Source organism: Camelus ferus, chromosome 20 (genome assembly GCF_009834535.1).
Source record: "Camelus ferus isolate YT-003-E chromosome 20, BCGSAC_Cfer_1.0, whole genome shotgun sequence".
Lineage (NCBI taxonomy): Eukaryota > Metazoa > Chordata > Mammalia > Artiodactyla > Camelidae > Camelus > Camelus ferus.
In genome coordinates, this window is record NC_045715.1 from 11,148,427 (window position 1) to 11,165,340 (window position 16,914).

The 16,914-nt window shown below is 48.9% G+C and overlaps 2 protein-coding genes across 7 annotated transcripts in view; one reads left to right on the forward strand and one right to left on the reverse strand.

The window, feature by feature from the left end:
* Window positions 1–8,608, forward strand: part of GMPR (guanosine monophosphate reductase) — a 40,845-nt gene extending 32,237 nt beyond the window's left edge. The window contains exons 8-9 of the mRNA XM_006191355.3: window positions 1,607–1,766; window positions 5,015–8,608. Coding sequence (XP_006191417.1) covers window positions 1,607–1,766; window positions 5,015–5,195 — 341 coding nt within the window. The 3' untranslated portion in view covers window positions 5,196–8,608. The remainder of the gene's footprint in view (window positions 1–1,606; window positions 1,767–5,014) is intronic.
* Window positions 8,609–9,600: 992 nt separating this feature from the next.
* Window positions 9,601–16,914, reverse strand: part of ATXN1 (ataxin 1) — a 357,282-nt gene continuing 349,968 nt past the window's right edge. For all 6 annotated transcript variants that reach the window (XM_032462534.1, XM_032462531.1, XM_032462529.1 and 3 more), the window contains one exon: window positions 9,601–15,992. In XM_032462534.1, the coding sequence (XP_032318425.1) occupies window positions 15,462–15,992 (531 nt within the window). In that variant the 3' untranslated portion in view covers window positions 9,601–15,461. The remainder of the gene's footprint in view (window positions 15,993–16,914) is intronic.

The following is a 16,914-nucleotide window of genomic DNA, read 5'->3' on the forward strand; positions in this document are numbered from 1 at the left end:
AGACTGACGGGGGTTCCACCTCAGGCTCCCTGCTCACTGAGCACACTGCGTTCCGCACAGAGTGGCCTTTGGACCCATGCTCTGGCGGCTTTCCCTCCCCGGCTCCCCTTCCAGAAGTGCAGCCAGGCCTGTGCCAAGGCTCAGTGGAGGGAGAGGACCGGGTCAGGGAAAATGCTGGTCAGGAAAGGACACGAGAGCATTCAGAAATGAAAATAATGGGAAGCCATGTCAGAGCATCGTTTGCGTGGCTCTGGGCTCTGTGTTCCTGCTGTTTACAGCTGCTCCTGGGCTTGAGGGCAGCAGGAGGCCTGGCCGGACACCACGCATCCCCTCCCCTCTTACCCTCGTGGCAGGAGGCCGAGGAGCCAGTGTTTGTGTGAGAGACCCTGAGGGGAAGAGTCTGCAGAGCTTGCCACCAAGTAGAGAGGTCCTGTTGTGCCTCACCTGCCTGACTGCCAGGCCCGGGGCCAGCCCCGCAGAGCCCGCCTTTCTGTAGTGCTGAACGGAAGGGACACCCCAGAGTCCTCTTGTAAATATTTCAGTGACTGCAAGGAAGCGGTCGAGGCCGCATTCCAGGGGATCCTGTGTCTGCTCCTTTGTCCTGCACGCCGATCACTTAACGCAGTACCCTGATATCCTTGCATTCTCGCTGTGAACCCCCCCTCAGTCTCACTCGGGGAGAAGTTGGGGTCATTTCTTCCTTTCTAGTCAGTGGAGAGCTTCTGCACAGTTATCCGCAGACAGGATGATTTCTGTGTCTTCCACAAATATACACTTTACTTTCCTGACAACCAGTTACTCCTTGTCTGCCGCAACCCATGCACTGTGACAAACACTGAGGAGACGGCCGTGAGCCAGCTCTGCTGTCCCCACTGTTCTTGGTCCCGGTCCAACAGAGCCTACAAAGGCAGCCTCGATATTGCAGCCTCCCCTGTACCTATCCTGCAGCTCCATGTCATTCAGTGATTAATAGGAGGTATTTTATACTCCGCAAGTCAAATGTTTATCACAGCAGAGGTGTAAGTAGAGTTTTGCAGGTTGTACATAGATATCTATACACACACACACATATGCACACAGCTGCTGTCCTTCAGGCCCAAGCTCTAGTGCAGGAGGTTGTCTCTCCTGTGGTCCTTTCATATTTACACAGAGTATGAGTGCTGAGCGCCTCAGGTAGACCAGATGGGCGGTGGGGACAACGCAGAGGAGTTACCAAGTATGAGTTGGGATGAGCTGCTGAGATGCTGCCCAGTTCTTAATGTTTCTGTAATTTTGAGAGAGACCTCTGGCAGGTGGTCAGAAGGGCTCATCCATAACCACTAAGGACTGTCCACAGGAAAAAAAAAAAAAACTGTCCAGCGTGTTAGCCGCCAGCTTCCAGCAGCACTGTTCCACAGTGTTCATATTTGTTGCTCAAGTGTCCAGTGTCCATCTCCCTGTACACGGAGGCGTCTTAATTTTTTTCTGAAGGGGGAGGTTGAGCTTTTCTCTGACTATGGCCAGGAGGAGGGAGGCCGAGTTGGCAGCACTTGGATTTTTCCAGAGCTGATTGTCTCTGAGCTCTTTTCTCTGCTTGCTTTTGTCCCCCACCACTGTTGGCCTATAGGAGCCGGAGCAGATTTTGTCATGCTGGGAGGGATGTTTTCGGGCCACACTGAGTGTGCTGGAGAGGTGATCGAGAGGAACGGGCAGAAGCTCAAGCTCTTCTACGGGATGAGCTCCGAGACAGCGATGAAGAAACACGCGGGCGGGGTCGCAGAGTACAGGTACGCGGGGGCTGTCACTGGTGGGGTCCCGTTCCCCTCGCTTCTTACGGAAATGGTATGGAAGCAGGTCTCAAAAAATAAGAGTCTGTTTATAGGATAGACTATGGGAGGGAGCTAGAAAACATGTCTTGCCTCTTTCAAAACAGCCATGATTTTTATCCAGGTAGCCTTTGCAGTGTGTGGGGCCCTCGAAGGGCAGTGTGGTACAGAGGTGTTTGGGGATGAGACGGGACTGGAACCCAGCGGTAGGTGAGGAGGTGGACTCCTGCTGGGGACCGTCCGGACTTCCAGGGGGTGGGTAGGAACGTCACTGCCTTGTCCTTCTGACAGTCTGTGCGGAGCCGGGGACCAGTTCAGGCTCCAAGAGTCAGGTTGAACAGTGGGTCTCCCACTGCCTCTGAGACTGGTGTGGTCGAGACCACCGCATGGAGCTCAGGCCTTTCTGGACCCTCCACCTGCCGTAGCTCCTGCAGGACTCTCACCTGCCTCCAGGCTCTGACAGTTGACACAGGCAGCATTTTTAGCCGTTTAACGATGTCGCTCCACAGAAGGGGTGCTCTCATCTGTTTGTCTGTTTCACTTCCATTCTGACTGTGGTGCACGTGTGTGTAAGAACGTCAGGACAGGGTCCATCCACTGCCCTGCCTGGCTCCGTAGAGTCTGCCGTTGCTTCTCAGCAGAGCTGGCACTGATGACGAGCTCTGCAAAGTAGACTGGACAGGAGGCCCTGCATCCTCAGAAGGATGTCCACTGTGAGGGGGCTGGTTGCCTTTCCCCAGGAAGCCTCAGGCCCTGGGATGGTCAGCCCCCACCCCAGCTGATACCCTCCCACACTCAAAAGCTTACTCTGAGGACATGGCATTCAGATGCATTGGGTAAGGTTTGAACCAGGCTAAAGGTAAAAATCTCAGCTCCATGGAGATTTTCAGGCCGGCAGAAGGGAGGTGTGGGGTCCCCCACCAAAGTTCTGTTCTCGGGTTCTGTGAACTGACTGCAGCTCTCATTTCTCCCCTCTTCTTCTCTCAGTGGGGAACCTCAGTGAGGATGGTGTTGCAGGGAAGAGGAGCAGGGCCCTGCATTCACATCTTCATCCTGGAAACTTCAGACAGAACAAGAGGGACCCCCCCCTTCCCAGGCGGCCTCTGAAGGCCCTCTTTCTCCCAAAAGTGATGGAGGAGGCTGTACAGTTTGTCAGGGGGCAGAGGAAGGGGTTTACTGCCTCAGTTCCAACCTGGCCAAGCAGCTTAACGCTTTACCGGCAGCCATTGTCACCGGTCAAGGGCCTGTGTACGGGCCCTCCGTGCTGCTATGCAAGTGGGGCCATCGGGCCAGCCAGGGGCTCTGCCTAGAGTCCATTTTCTGCCCACCAGCTGTTGCATCCGTTCTGGGTTCTAAGCAAAGTAGGCAGGGATGGCCGGACCAGGCTGTGGCCCAAACAGAAGCCACGGAGCTGACGGAAAAATCATCTCCTGTAATCTCCGCCAGGTTTAGACAAAACAGAAAGTGGAAGATACGGAGTATCAAGACTCAGTGCGGATTCGAGTCTTAGGAAAGTGCTGAAGGAAGCAGTACCTTAGTCCACAGCCAGCCTGAGCCCTGCAGGCTGCGTCCGTGTTCCCTGTCTGTCTCATTCTGCCTCCCTCCTACCATCTCCTCCTCACCACCATGATCCCCTCCTGAGAGCAGTTCTCCTGCTTAGACCTTATATTTAAGTAAGGCAGAGTTGTGTATGTTTCGCTGGTTCCTGCCCAGTCGTTAACCGCTTGGTGCTCACGCTGTCCTTGGGAGACAGATCAGAGCCCTTCATTTTACAGGTGAGAAGACTTGAGCATCAGTGATAAATGACTTGCAGAAGGTGCCATCACCCCTTAGCACAGAGGCAATGATGAGGATCTGGGTAATGTCCAGTAAGCCCCAGACATCTGTCTTCAGTGAACTGGCCATCTTTTCCGGCACCTGGGTCTGTGTTGGTCTCTGGTCACAGAGAGCAGTGATGCAAGTCACTTCGGGGGTGGCCGGTGAGCTGGGTGCTGTAAACCAGCCGCTGGTCTGGCTGATGGCCTAAGTAGCTGGATTTCACTTGAATTTAGTCTGGCAGGTGTAGATTTCAGTGCACAAGAGTTAACACCCTTTTGAAATGCTGGGGAATGAGTTTTTGATGAAGAGATGCTGTTTTTTTCAGTTGAAGAGACCAGCTCAGGAAAGCTGCAGAATTTGGTTAACTGTAAGAATTTCTAGATTGCCTGGCCCTTAGACAAGGGCTGGAGTTTTCCAGCGATTGGAGATGTCCTTCTTGGAGTGCCCCTCCAGAAGCAAGTCCAGACCCTGCCTCCATTTTGCCGGAAGGGGACCTGGTGTGGACGCGAGCAGTGGCACTTGGTGGCCTTGGGAGGAGTGGGAAGAGGGCTCAGCGAGGACAGTTAGACAGGGCTTAGTGCCCCTGCCGTGGGCCCGGCCTTCTGAATTTCTAAATGTGCCCCTGAAACTGTGAAAGATGCTTACCAAAGCCCTGAAACCTCCAGTGTGGAGAACGTCCTTAGTTCTGCCCTGGTTCCACCTTGCAGGGACCCCACGCCACGCCCACGACGATGGGTGTAGTGACTTGTGCAGACGCAGGGAGGTGAGCTGGGGGGGGGGGTGTGCCCGACAAGGGGCCGGGCACGTGGAGCTACTTATCTTAGTAGTGGAGGTTTCCGTGGTCCGTTTTATCCATCCTTTCCCTGTCTTGGTCATCCCGTGAAGTCACTGTCTCATTGGAGAGCTGGCAGGGGGTGCTCTGGGCTTGTCCTGCTGTAGATTGGGGAGGGCAAGTAGGAGAGGGGTGGTGGGGGTCCTTCAAGGGTCTCTTCCCCAGTCCAGAGGGATTTGGGGCTCTGGGTCAGTGGGAGGTTGGTGTATAAGTGAAGGCAGGAGGGGAAGGTGGGGCACGCTGCTGAGTGTGTCACTGTGCAGGGTGACAGGCATCGGTCTGTGACTTCTTCGTTTTGGTGATGGAGACTTGCCTTTCCCTGGTGCTCTGGGCAGCCAGCAATGAGGTCGTGCATTTTGGGCAGAGGAACGTGTTTACCTGAGATGCTGGCGTGATCAGCCTGGCGTTGGTGGCGGTGCTGGGCTGGCCGTGGGGCCAGAGATGGCTTTCAGCTGCCTGGTGCCCTGGGGCTGCTGCAAGTTCTACAGATGGACTCCTCCTGGCTGGGTTTTTGAGGGAGGAGAACCAGATTGAAAGAGAAACCTCCTTTTTCTTCCAGAGCCTCTGAGGGCAAGACTGTGGAAGTGCCTTACAAAGGGGACGTGGAGAACACTATTCTGGATATTCTCGGGGGACTGAGGTCGACCTGCACCTACGTGGGGGCCGCCAAACTCAAAGAGCTCAGCAGGAGGGCGACGTTCATCCGGGTGACCCAGCAGCACAACACCGTGTTCAGCTAACCTTGAGGATGAGGTGACGTCTGGCTGGTGGAAGCTTCCACGCACGCCTGCTTTCCCATCTCTCTCCTTCTGTTATGGCAGTTTCCAGCTGCTCCAGGTGGTGGCAGGCTGCCTCCGCCTCCTCTCCCGCCACCCGGGGGCTGTGGGGCTCCCCCGGTGCCTTTCCGGGGCCGGGAAGCCGGGCACGCACTGGGGCAGCGGTCAGAGCTCAGCTGCCGGGAAGGCATGCCTCACTGTTAAAACTAACACTCGCACCTTTTTCTTTTCCTTTTTTCTTTTTCTTTTTCTTTTCTTTTTTTTTTTTTTTTTTTAAGAAAATGGTTTCACTTTAATATAAGGCTACTATCTTAAGACTTGCTTGAGTGCTGGAGTTTGCATTTGCAGGAACCCAGTTGTAAGGGGGGCTGGGGGAGGCCACGGCAGAGTAACCGGTATCCCCTCCCTCCAGAGTCTGGTTGCTGGAAAAGAACAAAAGCAATTGACCGGACAAGTGAACTTGAATTGTTTTTCTGAGGATGCCCCCCAGGGTGTGGTGACATGTGTCCAGCACCTGCCTTACACGTGTCTTTTGGGAACAGATCCTCTGGCGCTGTGTTTGGGGCTGCTTCGAGGAAGCGGTCGTGGTCCTGGGTTTTCGTTTCGTGTGTTTTCCTCCATCTCTTCCCTCTCCCTCCTCAGTCCCAGCTTGTCAGGCTGGCCTCTCTCCTAAAGAGATGATACATTATTTTGAAGTTCCATGGGGTCTGTCACTGAACGACCCACCAAAAAGTTGGCAGGTGGAATCCCACTGAAAAGCAGCCAAAAACCTGGACTTGTGACTTCCTAAAAGGCATTAGTTTAAAATCCGAGGCAGAGCCATGCCCTTGTCACGGCTGTTAGTACTTTCCCAGGAGGGACCACTGGGCACTGCTGTCTGTCAATCAGTTCCCTGACTGGTGACAATGGTACTTTCTCGGAGAAAGGACCCGTGACTTGGTGGGAATCCCACTGTGACCCTTGTTTAAACAGTAAACACAGGTGGGTTAAATTTGAGTAACAGGACTGGGAAGTACATGCCGGCCAGGGTGTTTTACTTCATTTACTTCTAAAGGAGGCCAGAGAAGCAGATAAACAGGCATAAACTTTCTTTGAGAAGACAAGCGATGGCCCTGGAGTGGTGAAGGGCCACGTGGTCCCACTGTGTGATGCCAGAGTAACTGTCTCATGTCCACGGTGACCTCCGCCGCACGAAGAATCCAACCAAAGCGTCACACTCCAGGAACTGAACAGGTCCGCATTTAGTCTAAGAGTACATTCAAAGATCCAGCAACTTGAACTCCAGTGTAACTTGAACTCCCCCAAATCCATTCAGAATAATTCTTGTAGAAACATGAATGTGGCTTCATGTTTGAGATGAGAGTCGAATGGATGTTGAGCATCAAGCGCGATGTTGCTGGAGGCACCCCACCTTTCCTGTTCGCTTGTCTGAGGTATGAGCCCCCTGCTGTCCCTGTGGGAGATGTGTTTTATACTCGAGCCCTTGAGTTTGTTTTAAAGAGATTCTTCATTGCAAAATAAGGGAGAGGAGTGAAGGAGAGGAAATCCTTTCCAATGGGCCAGCAGCAAGTAGTAAGGAAACTCCTAGAACAGCGTCCTCCATACTCCTGTCTCAGCTTGGGGTCACCAGTGTCCCGTCCTGGCATCAGGCCCTGTTCTGCACCCCGGTGAGCAGTCCTCTCCACGGTGGCCTAGGCCTGCTTGTCCATCTGGTGCAGAGACAGCAGACGATGTGCTCTTGGAGTAAGGCAGGTCCCTCTCTCATCCAGTTTTTACGGAAGTGAAAACATTAGTTTTTGGCTTTTGCAATAACTTGTCAGGATCATTTTGAAGCAGAGGTTTCCACCTCTAAGGCTCGTCACCTTTGCAAGTTCCATCTGTGCCTCCAGGAGCAGTGGATTTGGCGGGCCGGTGCCGGAGTGGCCCTCAGATCTGCCGACTTCAGGGCGTCCTGTGCAGGGTGGGTGTGGGTAGAGAGGAGAGCCAGTGGCTGGATGCCACTCACCTCGGGCTGCCCTGCCGTGGGCTTCTGCTGCAGAGTGTGAAGCAAAGGCTTGTCTCTGACCAGTCTGACTGGTTCAGGCAGGTTGCACAGCTACCGGACCCCAAACTTGTCAGGACCATTAGCATCTAATATTAAAACAGCAGGGAAGCCAGCGATTCAGACTGCTTCGCCAGACGTGCCCACATCTGCCCAGACGGCTCTGGAGGACAAGGAGGGCTAGGGCAGCCGTCTCATCCGGGCTGTGAGGCTCAGCTCATCACTGCTGGTTTACGCACTAGCATTCTCTCACACGCTAGCAGTCACAGGGCATCAGGATCTCAACTCGTAAGCCCTAAGTGGAGCATCTTGTGAGATGTCCCCAAACATACACCTAACCAAGAAGACAGTAAGGGGTTACCCATCTGTCCCTGGGCTAAGTGAAAACTGCATTTAATGCTGAGCGTTCTTGTCCACCTCTGCAAACCTTAACGCTAGAAACCTTAATGCAAACCCATGCATGCAGATGGGAGCAGAGGGGTTCACCTGCTTGGGTCCTGGAGGCATTACTTCCTGGGACAACTGCAACGTCTAAGAGCAGGCAGAGTGCTGCTGAGTTTCAAACTGGCACAAATTTACAGAAAGCACGAATGAACTCTCCACCTTTAGACCACTAACCTGGGTATAGCCAGACTGTACAGAAATGTACTGATAATGCTACCTGAGTCCACGAAGCTGCCAGTACTGTTGAGGAACAAAATCATCTCTTGGAAACAGCCGTGCTGAGCTAGGAGAAATAAACAGGAACAGAACAAGCCAAGACATCAGACGGTGAAACACGCCCTTTATCAGAGTCTCAAGCAGGACTAACCCTCCCATCCCCTCAAATCAGTAGGAGAGGCACCCACCCCCACCACAACCTACCCAGTGATCACAGCCGACTACGTAAGGAGGAGGAATTACCACCCTGTCTTCAGGCTCATCCTTCTCCCAGGACCTGACGCAAGGCGAGGACACGTTTGCAGTTGGCACTGTTATTTTATTAGTACGAGTATACTGAAACAATAAACTTGTACTGGTATACAGACAATTTATTTAAAACAATTTTGTTCAAATTTTGAATCAAACATTGTTTTATTATAATAATGAAATAATTTCTACCTAGAAAACCTGCAAGCACCATCAAAGAAAGGGACCATAAAATTCAATAAACAGACTCGAGTGTATCCTACAAATAGACACACCACGATTAGAAAATAGAATATGAATTCTTCCATTTTTTTAATATTTGTTTTAAAAAAGCTAGTGCAAGTACAATATTTTACACTGGAATTACAGAGAATATGCACGCATATGGAAAAAAGTTCTCCTGTCACAATAAAAGCTCTTAACTATGTATGCACTTAAAATTTTCTTTTCAATAAGGTGCAAAACATCATTCCTTCCCTAGTTCTCCTCTGTACTGGCCATGTCAGTCTGATAGTGCCCTCAAAGTTCTGGTGTCTCTTTTCCCTTGGCCGGTGGGAGGCCTACAGTTGGAAGTTTGGTGGGTAATGATCTGATACTTAAAACACAAGGGTGCCAATCTCAGAGATGGCTCTGGGACCAGGACCCCATGGGCTAGAAATTTGGATTCTGTCTTAAGGACCACCATGAATACTGGCAGGGCGCTACTGAAACCTTTCAGCTGACACTAATTTGGGTTTACAGGGAGCAGTGAAGGTTGAGGAGGGAGAAACCTCCCCCCAAGGCCAAAAGGGCAGTATTCACAGAACCAAATGCACAGGTATCAAGTTTAAGGTTCACTGATGAAAGAAGTCACCCCACTCCTGGACCAGATCATTTAAGAGTAAGTGGTTCGTGTACGAACCAGAGGAAACCTACATACCCAGCTTGGTAACCGCTCAGACTTGTGATTCCGGAGGACAGTATGTTACCTCGGCAAGGATTACTGTAAACAGCGCTTCCAAAGGGGGCCTTCAGACTGGCCATGGAAAAGGAGACAGGCTCATCGGCCATCCAGACAGCAAACGAACAAACTAAAGGGAAAGAAAACTTGAGTGAAGTCTCCAATGATCTGCAGTGGAAGACTGGAGTCCTTTCAGATAAGAAAAGTTATGGAAATTCTTCGAGATTGTTACTGTAGAGATACTACCTGTTGGCCAAATGCACTTAATTTTAATACAGCTGAACCATTTGTACACAAATCATGAGGCTATGAAAACCTGAAGCCGCTGTTCCCTCCCTCCCGCCACAGTTACAGGTGAAGTCAGCTACCAGAAACATTGCATTTAACGGTAAAAGAGGGGCTGAGATTCTGAATTTAAGAATTGGTGGGGGATTTGCTCAATATCCCCACAGCTGTCCAGTGTTTGCTGGCTGGCTTGATTTTTTTTTTTTTTTTGGACAGTATAGGACTCTTCTGAGAAGTTGCTCCACATTTATTTTGGCCTCTTAAAGAAAAAAAAAATCCAAATAAAACCAAAGTAAAACAAGGCATTTCAATTGAAATTCATGTTTTACCCCCCCATTGAAATGAGGTGTGGGGGGCGGGGGAGAGAGGGCTGAACATTTGTGTGTGTGTGTGTGTGTGTGTGTGTGTCCTCGTGATCAGTCCTGGTAGCTAGGATCCCTTGCTATAAACACTTCTTGTTCAGAATTATATTCTTTGGGTTTATTGGAACAGGAAGTGCTGAAAATGTCAAACATCATCTCTGAAGAAAAAGGAGTTGCAATGGCTTAAGAGTTTCAACTAAGAAGGGAGCTCGGAGAAGTACTTTCAGCACAGGAATGAAGAGTATTCTCAAATTGCAGAATACAGAGTTGCTCTCCCTCCGAAGAGGGGTCTATGTAACAAAAACATAGAGGAAGCATAGGTGTAGTTGAAGAGCCTTTTACGTAGTAATTCTTCCAGGCCATAACCATACAAATCTGATCATTTAGACATGACACATTTCTATATACAAAAAAAAAAAACCAACATGTAACTTTCAACCTTTATGCTTCTTTGTTTTTACAAACAAGGTATGAAACTCAATTGTTTCAACAGATCCATCTCTTTCAAACACTGAATGAATCATTTCGACATTCATTTTTCTCTTGTGCAATTTTTAAAAACATTACCTGTACTCCTCAAAGTGAGTGCTTCAAAGTTTTTTTTCTTCAGCGTCTCAAATTAGGTGTACATTAAAAAAGAAAAAATTCCCACAAGGTATAGTGCTACAAGAAAAGATCCTACCGGTAAGGTAACATATTTTGAAGCGAGGTCATCTATGTAAAAGAAGCGTCAGCTCCGGAGTAGAGGTGTGCAAACAGTTTGGAGTTCCCCTAGCAACAGAAATGCAACACTGTGGAAAAGAGAGGAAACCAACCCAACACGATGGCATATGCATGTGCTTTATAAAAAAAAAAAAGTATATTCTCTGTATAGTTATTACTGGAGGTGTTCTTAAAAGTCTCTATTTCAGAATTTCTGGGTTGAAAACAAAGGTGGAAAGCAAAGACCTCCATTCCACTTGAAAAACCAAAAAGCGTAATTCCCTTTGCTTTGTCATCACCACCAAGCAAGCTGGATGGGGCCCCAGAGACTGCTGGCCCTTCTTTCACCTGGGATCGTCCCGGGTGACTAGGAGACAGGAAGTGCAAAGGGTTTGAGGAGAAAACAGACCATGGTTTGTTGAGCTGCTTGCTGTTCCTGAAACCGTAGCCATGACAACCAACACAGCTCAAAAAGCCTGGCCTTCCAGCCCCAGAGCTCTGCCGCTTCACCCAGATCTGAAATAGCATGGCATTAGTGTCTTCAAAAGCATTTGAGATTTTTATTTTCTATGAAAGAAATAGGTTTCCTTAGTAGTCACAGGTGGTAAAGGGTCTTGTCAATTGTTTCCTTAAAGAAACAAACAAAAAATTCCAAAGCTACACCACAACAAAAATAAATTTTGGCAACGTATTTCAGTAAAGATCAAACTATGTGCAAAGAGTGGATTTTAGGATTACTAGGAGCTACTGTTCATCTTGAACATGCAGCATTATATTGCAATCTATGCAGTATCTAAGGAGGAATCCACAAGATGCAGGAAATCCAAACATTCCTTAAAGTTGTACAACCCTACTCCAGAACAGTCAAAGTGCTGCTTCCGGACACGTCAGTGTACCACACACACGCCAGCCCCGTCCCTGAGTTAGAGGTGTGGAAGTTTCCGCAGAGTTCCTTAGAGGGGAGAAGGAGGGGTGCTGCCACTTCCCGGTGGGGGAGAGAACCCAACACACTCACCTAACAGAAAACACACAGGGTCACGGTTCAGAGTTAGAAATGGGATTGACGACGGCCACGGAAAGGAAAAGGAAAAACCAAATCATCCGAAACCAAACTGGGTCAGTTGAGAAAACAAAAAATTGACTGACATAGAAAAATGATCCTGAACGTCCAAATGCAAATGCAGTTTCGGATTTCCACTTGAAAAGATTTGAGGTAAGTGGCATCCATCTCTGTATCCCCCCCGCCCCCAATGTGGCCCAGACAAACCAAAAGAATTCTTAAACATTCTAAGGAACAGTCATTGTATATACTTAGAAATCCCTATAAAGAGAGGTTCTTGTTTGTTGGTTCATTATTGGTTTTTTTTTTTCTTCTGTTCGCCCTGACTAATTTCTTGGTGATTGTGTTCCACTGTAAACGCAAAAGGCCTGCTGTTATTAGTTGAAAAATGGGAAACAGTAAAGAAAGAAGAACAAAAGACAGGTTCGGTAAATATTGCAAAGTGGACATTAGTACAGAGGCACATGGCTGATCCTCGTAAGCTGCACGGCACCGAAGAATTTCTCTGCCTGTCATGGTTAGGTCTGCTATGCAGGAGCGGTGACCAAGGCTGCCCTGGGAGCCTTGGGGCTCGCCAACGTCTGCAAACAAGAGGAGGGCCCCTGTCCTCTGGATGTCCTTCCTATTTGAAGAGAAAGCTGCCACAAAGGAGTGGTGACCAGTGTTCACAGGTGGCCCCCTCCACAACCAGTGAACGGATGCTCAGGTCACGCACACCACAGGCCACCACGCTTCCTGCCCATGCTCAGAGGCTCCAAGTCTCAAGGACACAGACCTGAGGAAGGGCCTGCCCAGTGGCGGAAAGGACCGTGGAAAGGGTTGATCCTGGCTCTATTGCTCCAGAGGGTTCCTTAGAAATGACTCCGCCTCCTTCCTCTCCACACTGCACGGTCACCATTCCTCACGGTGACAGGGGAAGGGAAGTCCTTCCCCCACATCCCCTTCGCTGGCTCTTTCTCCAACCAGGCGACAGACAGACACCCAGGGCTCCCGAAAACTCCCTGCCCCAAGACTCAGCATCCGCAGCAGGGGGAACTCGCAGCGGGCAGCTCTCCCCTTCCTGGCTCCTTCCTTCCAGCCCTTCTCTGGCCAGGACAGGAAAGATGGACGGAAGAGGGAAAAAGCCCAAGGGGTCTGAGCTTTCTCTAGAGCACACCGATCAGACTACTGGCACAGGAAGTATTGCACATGCTAAAGAAGCAAACGGGAACTGGAATAAGGTGTAGAAAGAACCGATTAGTTGATAATTCCTATACCTGAAAACAGAAGCACACAAGTGACGATGATGTTCCTATTGCTCCAAACCATGTATGTTTCCCCATTTTAGTGTTGATGTTGTGATCCGGTTAGTTCACTACTCGAAAGAAGCCAAAAGGTGGTGGGTGTTTCTCTGAGTCCACATGAGTTGCTGTCATCAGTGGCACTAATGAGGACAGAGTCTCTGTGGCAGCCCCGTCTTCCTCTTACCATCAAAACAGAAAGAAAAACAGAACCTAGTAATTGCAAGTGCCCTGAGCAGAATATATGGAAGATTAAGCAAGTTCTCTGAACAGAAATGTTTTAAAAAAAAAAAGATACAGCACTAAATAAGCAGTATGACTGCAAGAATGGGTCCACCCAGCTCCCTGCTAGCACACTGAGAGGGTGAGGAAATTCGAAGAGAGTCCAGGACCAGTTCTAGCTGTTCTAAACCCATGCAAATGTTTTTGGTACACCCCAGAAAATGGTTTATAAAAATCATTAGTTCTGGTCAGAGCTAAATGTGGAGGAATACTAGACAGCCCAAATGGGGGTTGATATTAGAATTTTTTTTTTTTAACTTGTGAAGTGGAAAGAGTACTATTTCCAATGCTAAAAGAAAAATCAGGTATTTGTTCAGATTAGTTGTAGCCATTCCAAGTAAGAATATTTAAAAAGGTCTCCTTCCTTATAAAACTTTTTTTTTTTTTAAAGCATTTTAAGATGCACACTCAAACCCCACAAATAATAGTTCAGATCTCTGGCAATAAAAGATTTTAAACTGTGAAATACCCTTTCTGGGTTTGTACCAAACATTAAATCTTGATTTGATTTCAGATGGGAAAAAAAAGTCATTCTGAAAATAACATTAATAACAACAACAATAAAGTAATTGTTTCCTTAAAAAAAAAAACTTGCTCACAGATATGTCTTTATGGAAAACTCTCTCAATGAATCTGAAGAAAATTCTCAGAGTTGTCCTGCTAAGACCTGGTTTCATGTGACAGATGCGGTAGAAAGACCAAAATAAATTTTGAAAGGAACATAACCTTATAAAATGGCCTAGAGTTTAGGCAGGTTAGAAAGTAATTTTGCTACATTTATTTATGCTCGTTCAGTCCCCCAAACCTTTCCCACAATGTTATTGGATAAAAACTGCAGGAATATCACACAAATTATAAACTCAAGATGTGCAAATTGCAAGGTTCTTTAAAAGTTCATCTTAAAAAGAAAAACACTGGACAAAAGTGAGTATTCTTTTTTCCATCCCTTTTCTCTCAGTTTCTCTGTCAGCTCTGCATATGCTTTTAATTCTTTCTCGAACATCAAAGTGAAGAGTGCCTCCCGTCAGGCTGTTCTTGGTGGTCATTCATTGTCACATACTCATAATTCACATTCATCCCTTTAAACCACATTGAAACTTTCAATATCTTGCTCCGTGAGAAACTCTGCAGAGCTGAAATGTAGTTACAGTGTTGAAAAAAAAAAAAAAAAAAGAAAGCAACTTGTTTTTTTTTTTTTCTTTTTTTGTCTTTCTTCCCAAAGAGTTTAAAGTGAGATACAGTACTTGTTGAATGATAGACCAAGATGCTTGGTAATAAAGTGTGAACAGCATTTTAAGTGCTTAGAGATAGTAATATAGATGCTCATCTTCAAAATCTAATTCCTCACGTCACACTGGAATCTGAAAAAAGTGGCACCCGAGTTGTCCATAGTCATGAACTATAAACAGTACTAGAGTTAAAAGACAAAAGATTTGCAAACCCAACGCGAAGAGCTTCCGTGGCTCTCTCGAAGGGCAGTTTTCATCTATCTCTTGGGAGCAAAGTCAATGCAATTAACCTGATTGGTTTTCCTAACACTGCACAGAATCCAGAGTGGGTGTTCACTCTCCCCCACCCGCGCCGCCCACCACGTGGAGCGATGCCAGCAGGGGCTGCCCTGCCCACCACGACGCCCTGCCCACATCACTGCACTAGTAAAGCAGAAACGAAATCCCACGGGTGGCAGCTGCTCCTTAAAAAAATATCAGTGCAGTCAGGCCCCATGGGGGAAATATATATCTCTATGATTAAAAGTTGCTTTTATTGTAAAATAATGTTGGAGGAAAAAGAATGTTCTTTCACACGGTTAGCATTCCACCTGCTGTCTGATCCCTCTCTACGCTGCCCTGAATGCAGCTGGGTTCCTGACGTTGGTTTTGCACGGGAGAACCTCCCGAGGACATTCCTCTGGACCTCCGACCCCATGCCGAGAGCAAGAGAGAGGGAGACAGGAGGAGGCGGAGAGAAAGAGACCCTCACTCGCCGTGGCACCCGCGCACCCCTAGACGCACACACGCACGCACTCCCCCGCAGCTCCCTTCCCGCAGAACGTCCTCCCCAAACCCGCAGAAGTCGGCGCCCAGTGGGTGCATCCGTGCGGCTGGAAAAGGCAGGCGCCGTGAAGCCATTCATTTCCACCAGGATGCCCAACCCGAGCCTGGACTGGGGCCACCCCGGCCCCCCGCTCTCGTGGAAAAAGCATATGCACCAGTCTCCTGCCCGACACCCGCTGTAACTCTAAGGACAAGGTTATAACAGAAACCTAAAGTAAGAGGATAACATGTAAATACTGTGTTATTTAGCCTACAGTACAGTAATCTGGATACAAACGGCAAAGGAGGGCCGGACTTCCTGTCCCCGCGCTGCCTCTACTTGCCTACGTTAGAGCGGCCTTCAATGCAAATCTTAACCTCCTGAGAAATGAGAGAAGGCTTAGGAAGAGTCAAAGGTGGCTCGTCTTCCGACTTCTCCAGTTTGCGGGTCTCCGGCGCCGACCACCTCCTCTTCCTCGTGGCCGTGGGCTTGCTGGGTTCTATTTTGGTGAGCAAGGGCGCGGCCGGCAATCCTATTTTTTCTGGAAACTTCAGTTCGCCGTTCTCGGAGAGCATCTGGGCACTTCCCTGATTGATCCCGTTTTCCTGCTGGGCATACCTGTGTCTACCGCCCGCGAGGCCGTCGGTCTTTGAGTGCTTCAGCAGGACGCTGGCAGGATCAACGGGCTGGCCCTTTTTAACAGAGCCGTTCTTCAGGTTTTTGAGGGTGAGCGAGATGCAGACATCCCCAACGGAGAGTTTGGAACACGGCAGGTCAAAAAGCTGGCTGGTTCTCTCCGGGCAACAAGATGACCAGCCCTGTCCAAACACAAAAAAAGGGTACTCTACCAAAACTTCCACGCTGACCTGTGGAAACAGCGAGAGACAGGGACAGGGAAAAGGAAGGAAAGAAATGAAGACATTTTACTCTCTTTATTTTATACACACACGTATGCATAGAAGCTGAATGGAAGAAAGTAAGACTTAGTTCCACGAACCTCCTCCACCAACACACGCAAATGAGGCTCTGAATGTACCTGTACCTGCGGTACTGCTCGTGCCACTTACAGATGTGGGGCAGAAGCCAGGAAAAGTCCATTCGGTATTCAAAATACTGTTTTACCAAGTACCAGCTCTCTGGCTGGTCTCCGTTAAAACAAGTCAATTGACCCCCAAGGATGACGGAACATCTGCTAAATGTTTAGCACCGGGCCGGGCACAGCACGCGACCCAAGCCTGAGGTATGCTCTTGTGCTTTATTAGCTCACTGGATAGATGCTATTCTCCTATATGACAAGGCAAAATATGGGTCAGAGTTAGACTGTATTTAACCTCCACAATGCAGGCACTTGTGGGCTTATCATTTGTGTCCCTTGTCCCCAAAAGAGTACCTGGCACGTGGTTGAAACTGAACATTTATGGGACAAATGAATGTGGACTCTAGCAATTTAGGGGCAGCAGAATCAGTGAGGGCTGGAGAAAGCAGAGAGGGCTTTCCCAGGACCCCAAAGGATGGGCAGGATTTGGAGGGGTTTGAGGGGAGGACAGTGCTGGGAAGAGGGTGAAATGGATACAGCTCAGATGCTCGGCCATCTACATGGTCAAGCCCCAGGGACTCAAATCAGTCTCTTCATTTGTTTGAAAAACAAATATCAAAAATGAGGGACTCTCCCTTCAATAGCTGCCCTTTTCTCCATGCTACCACGTGCCATGCACTGTGATAAGGAAATAAATGGAAAACAGTCCTGGTCCCCAGGGAGTTCACTATCCAATGGGCAAAAGAGGCACG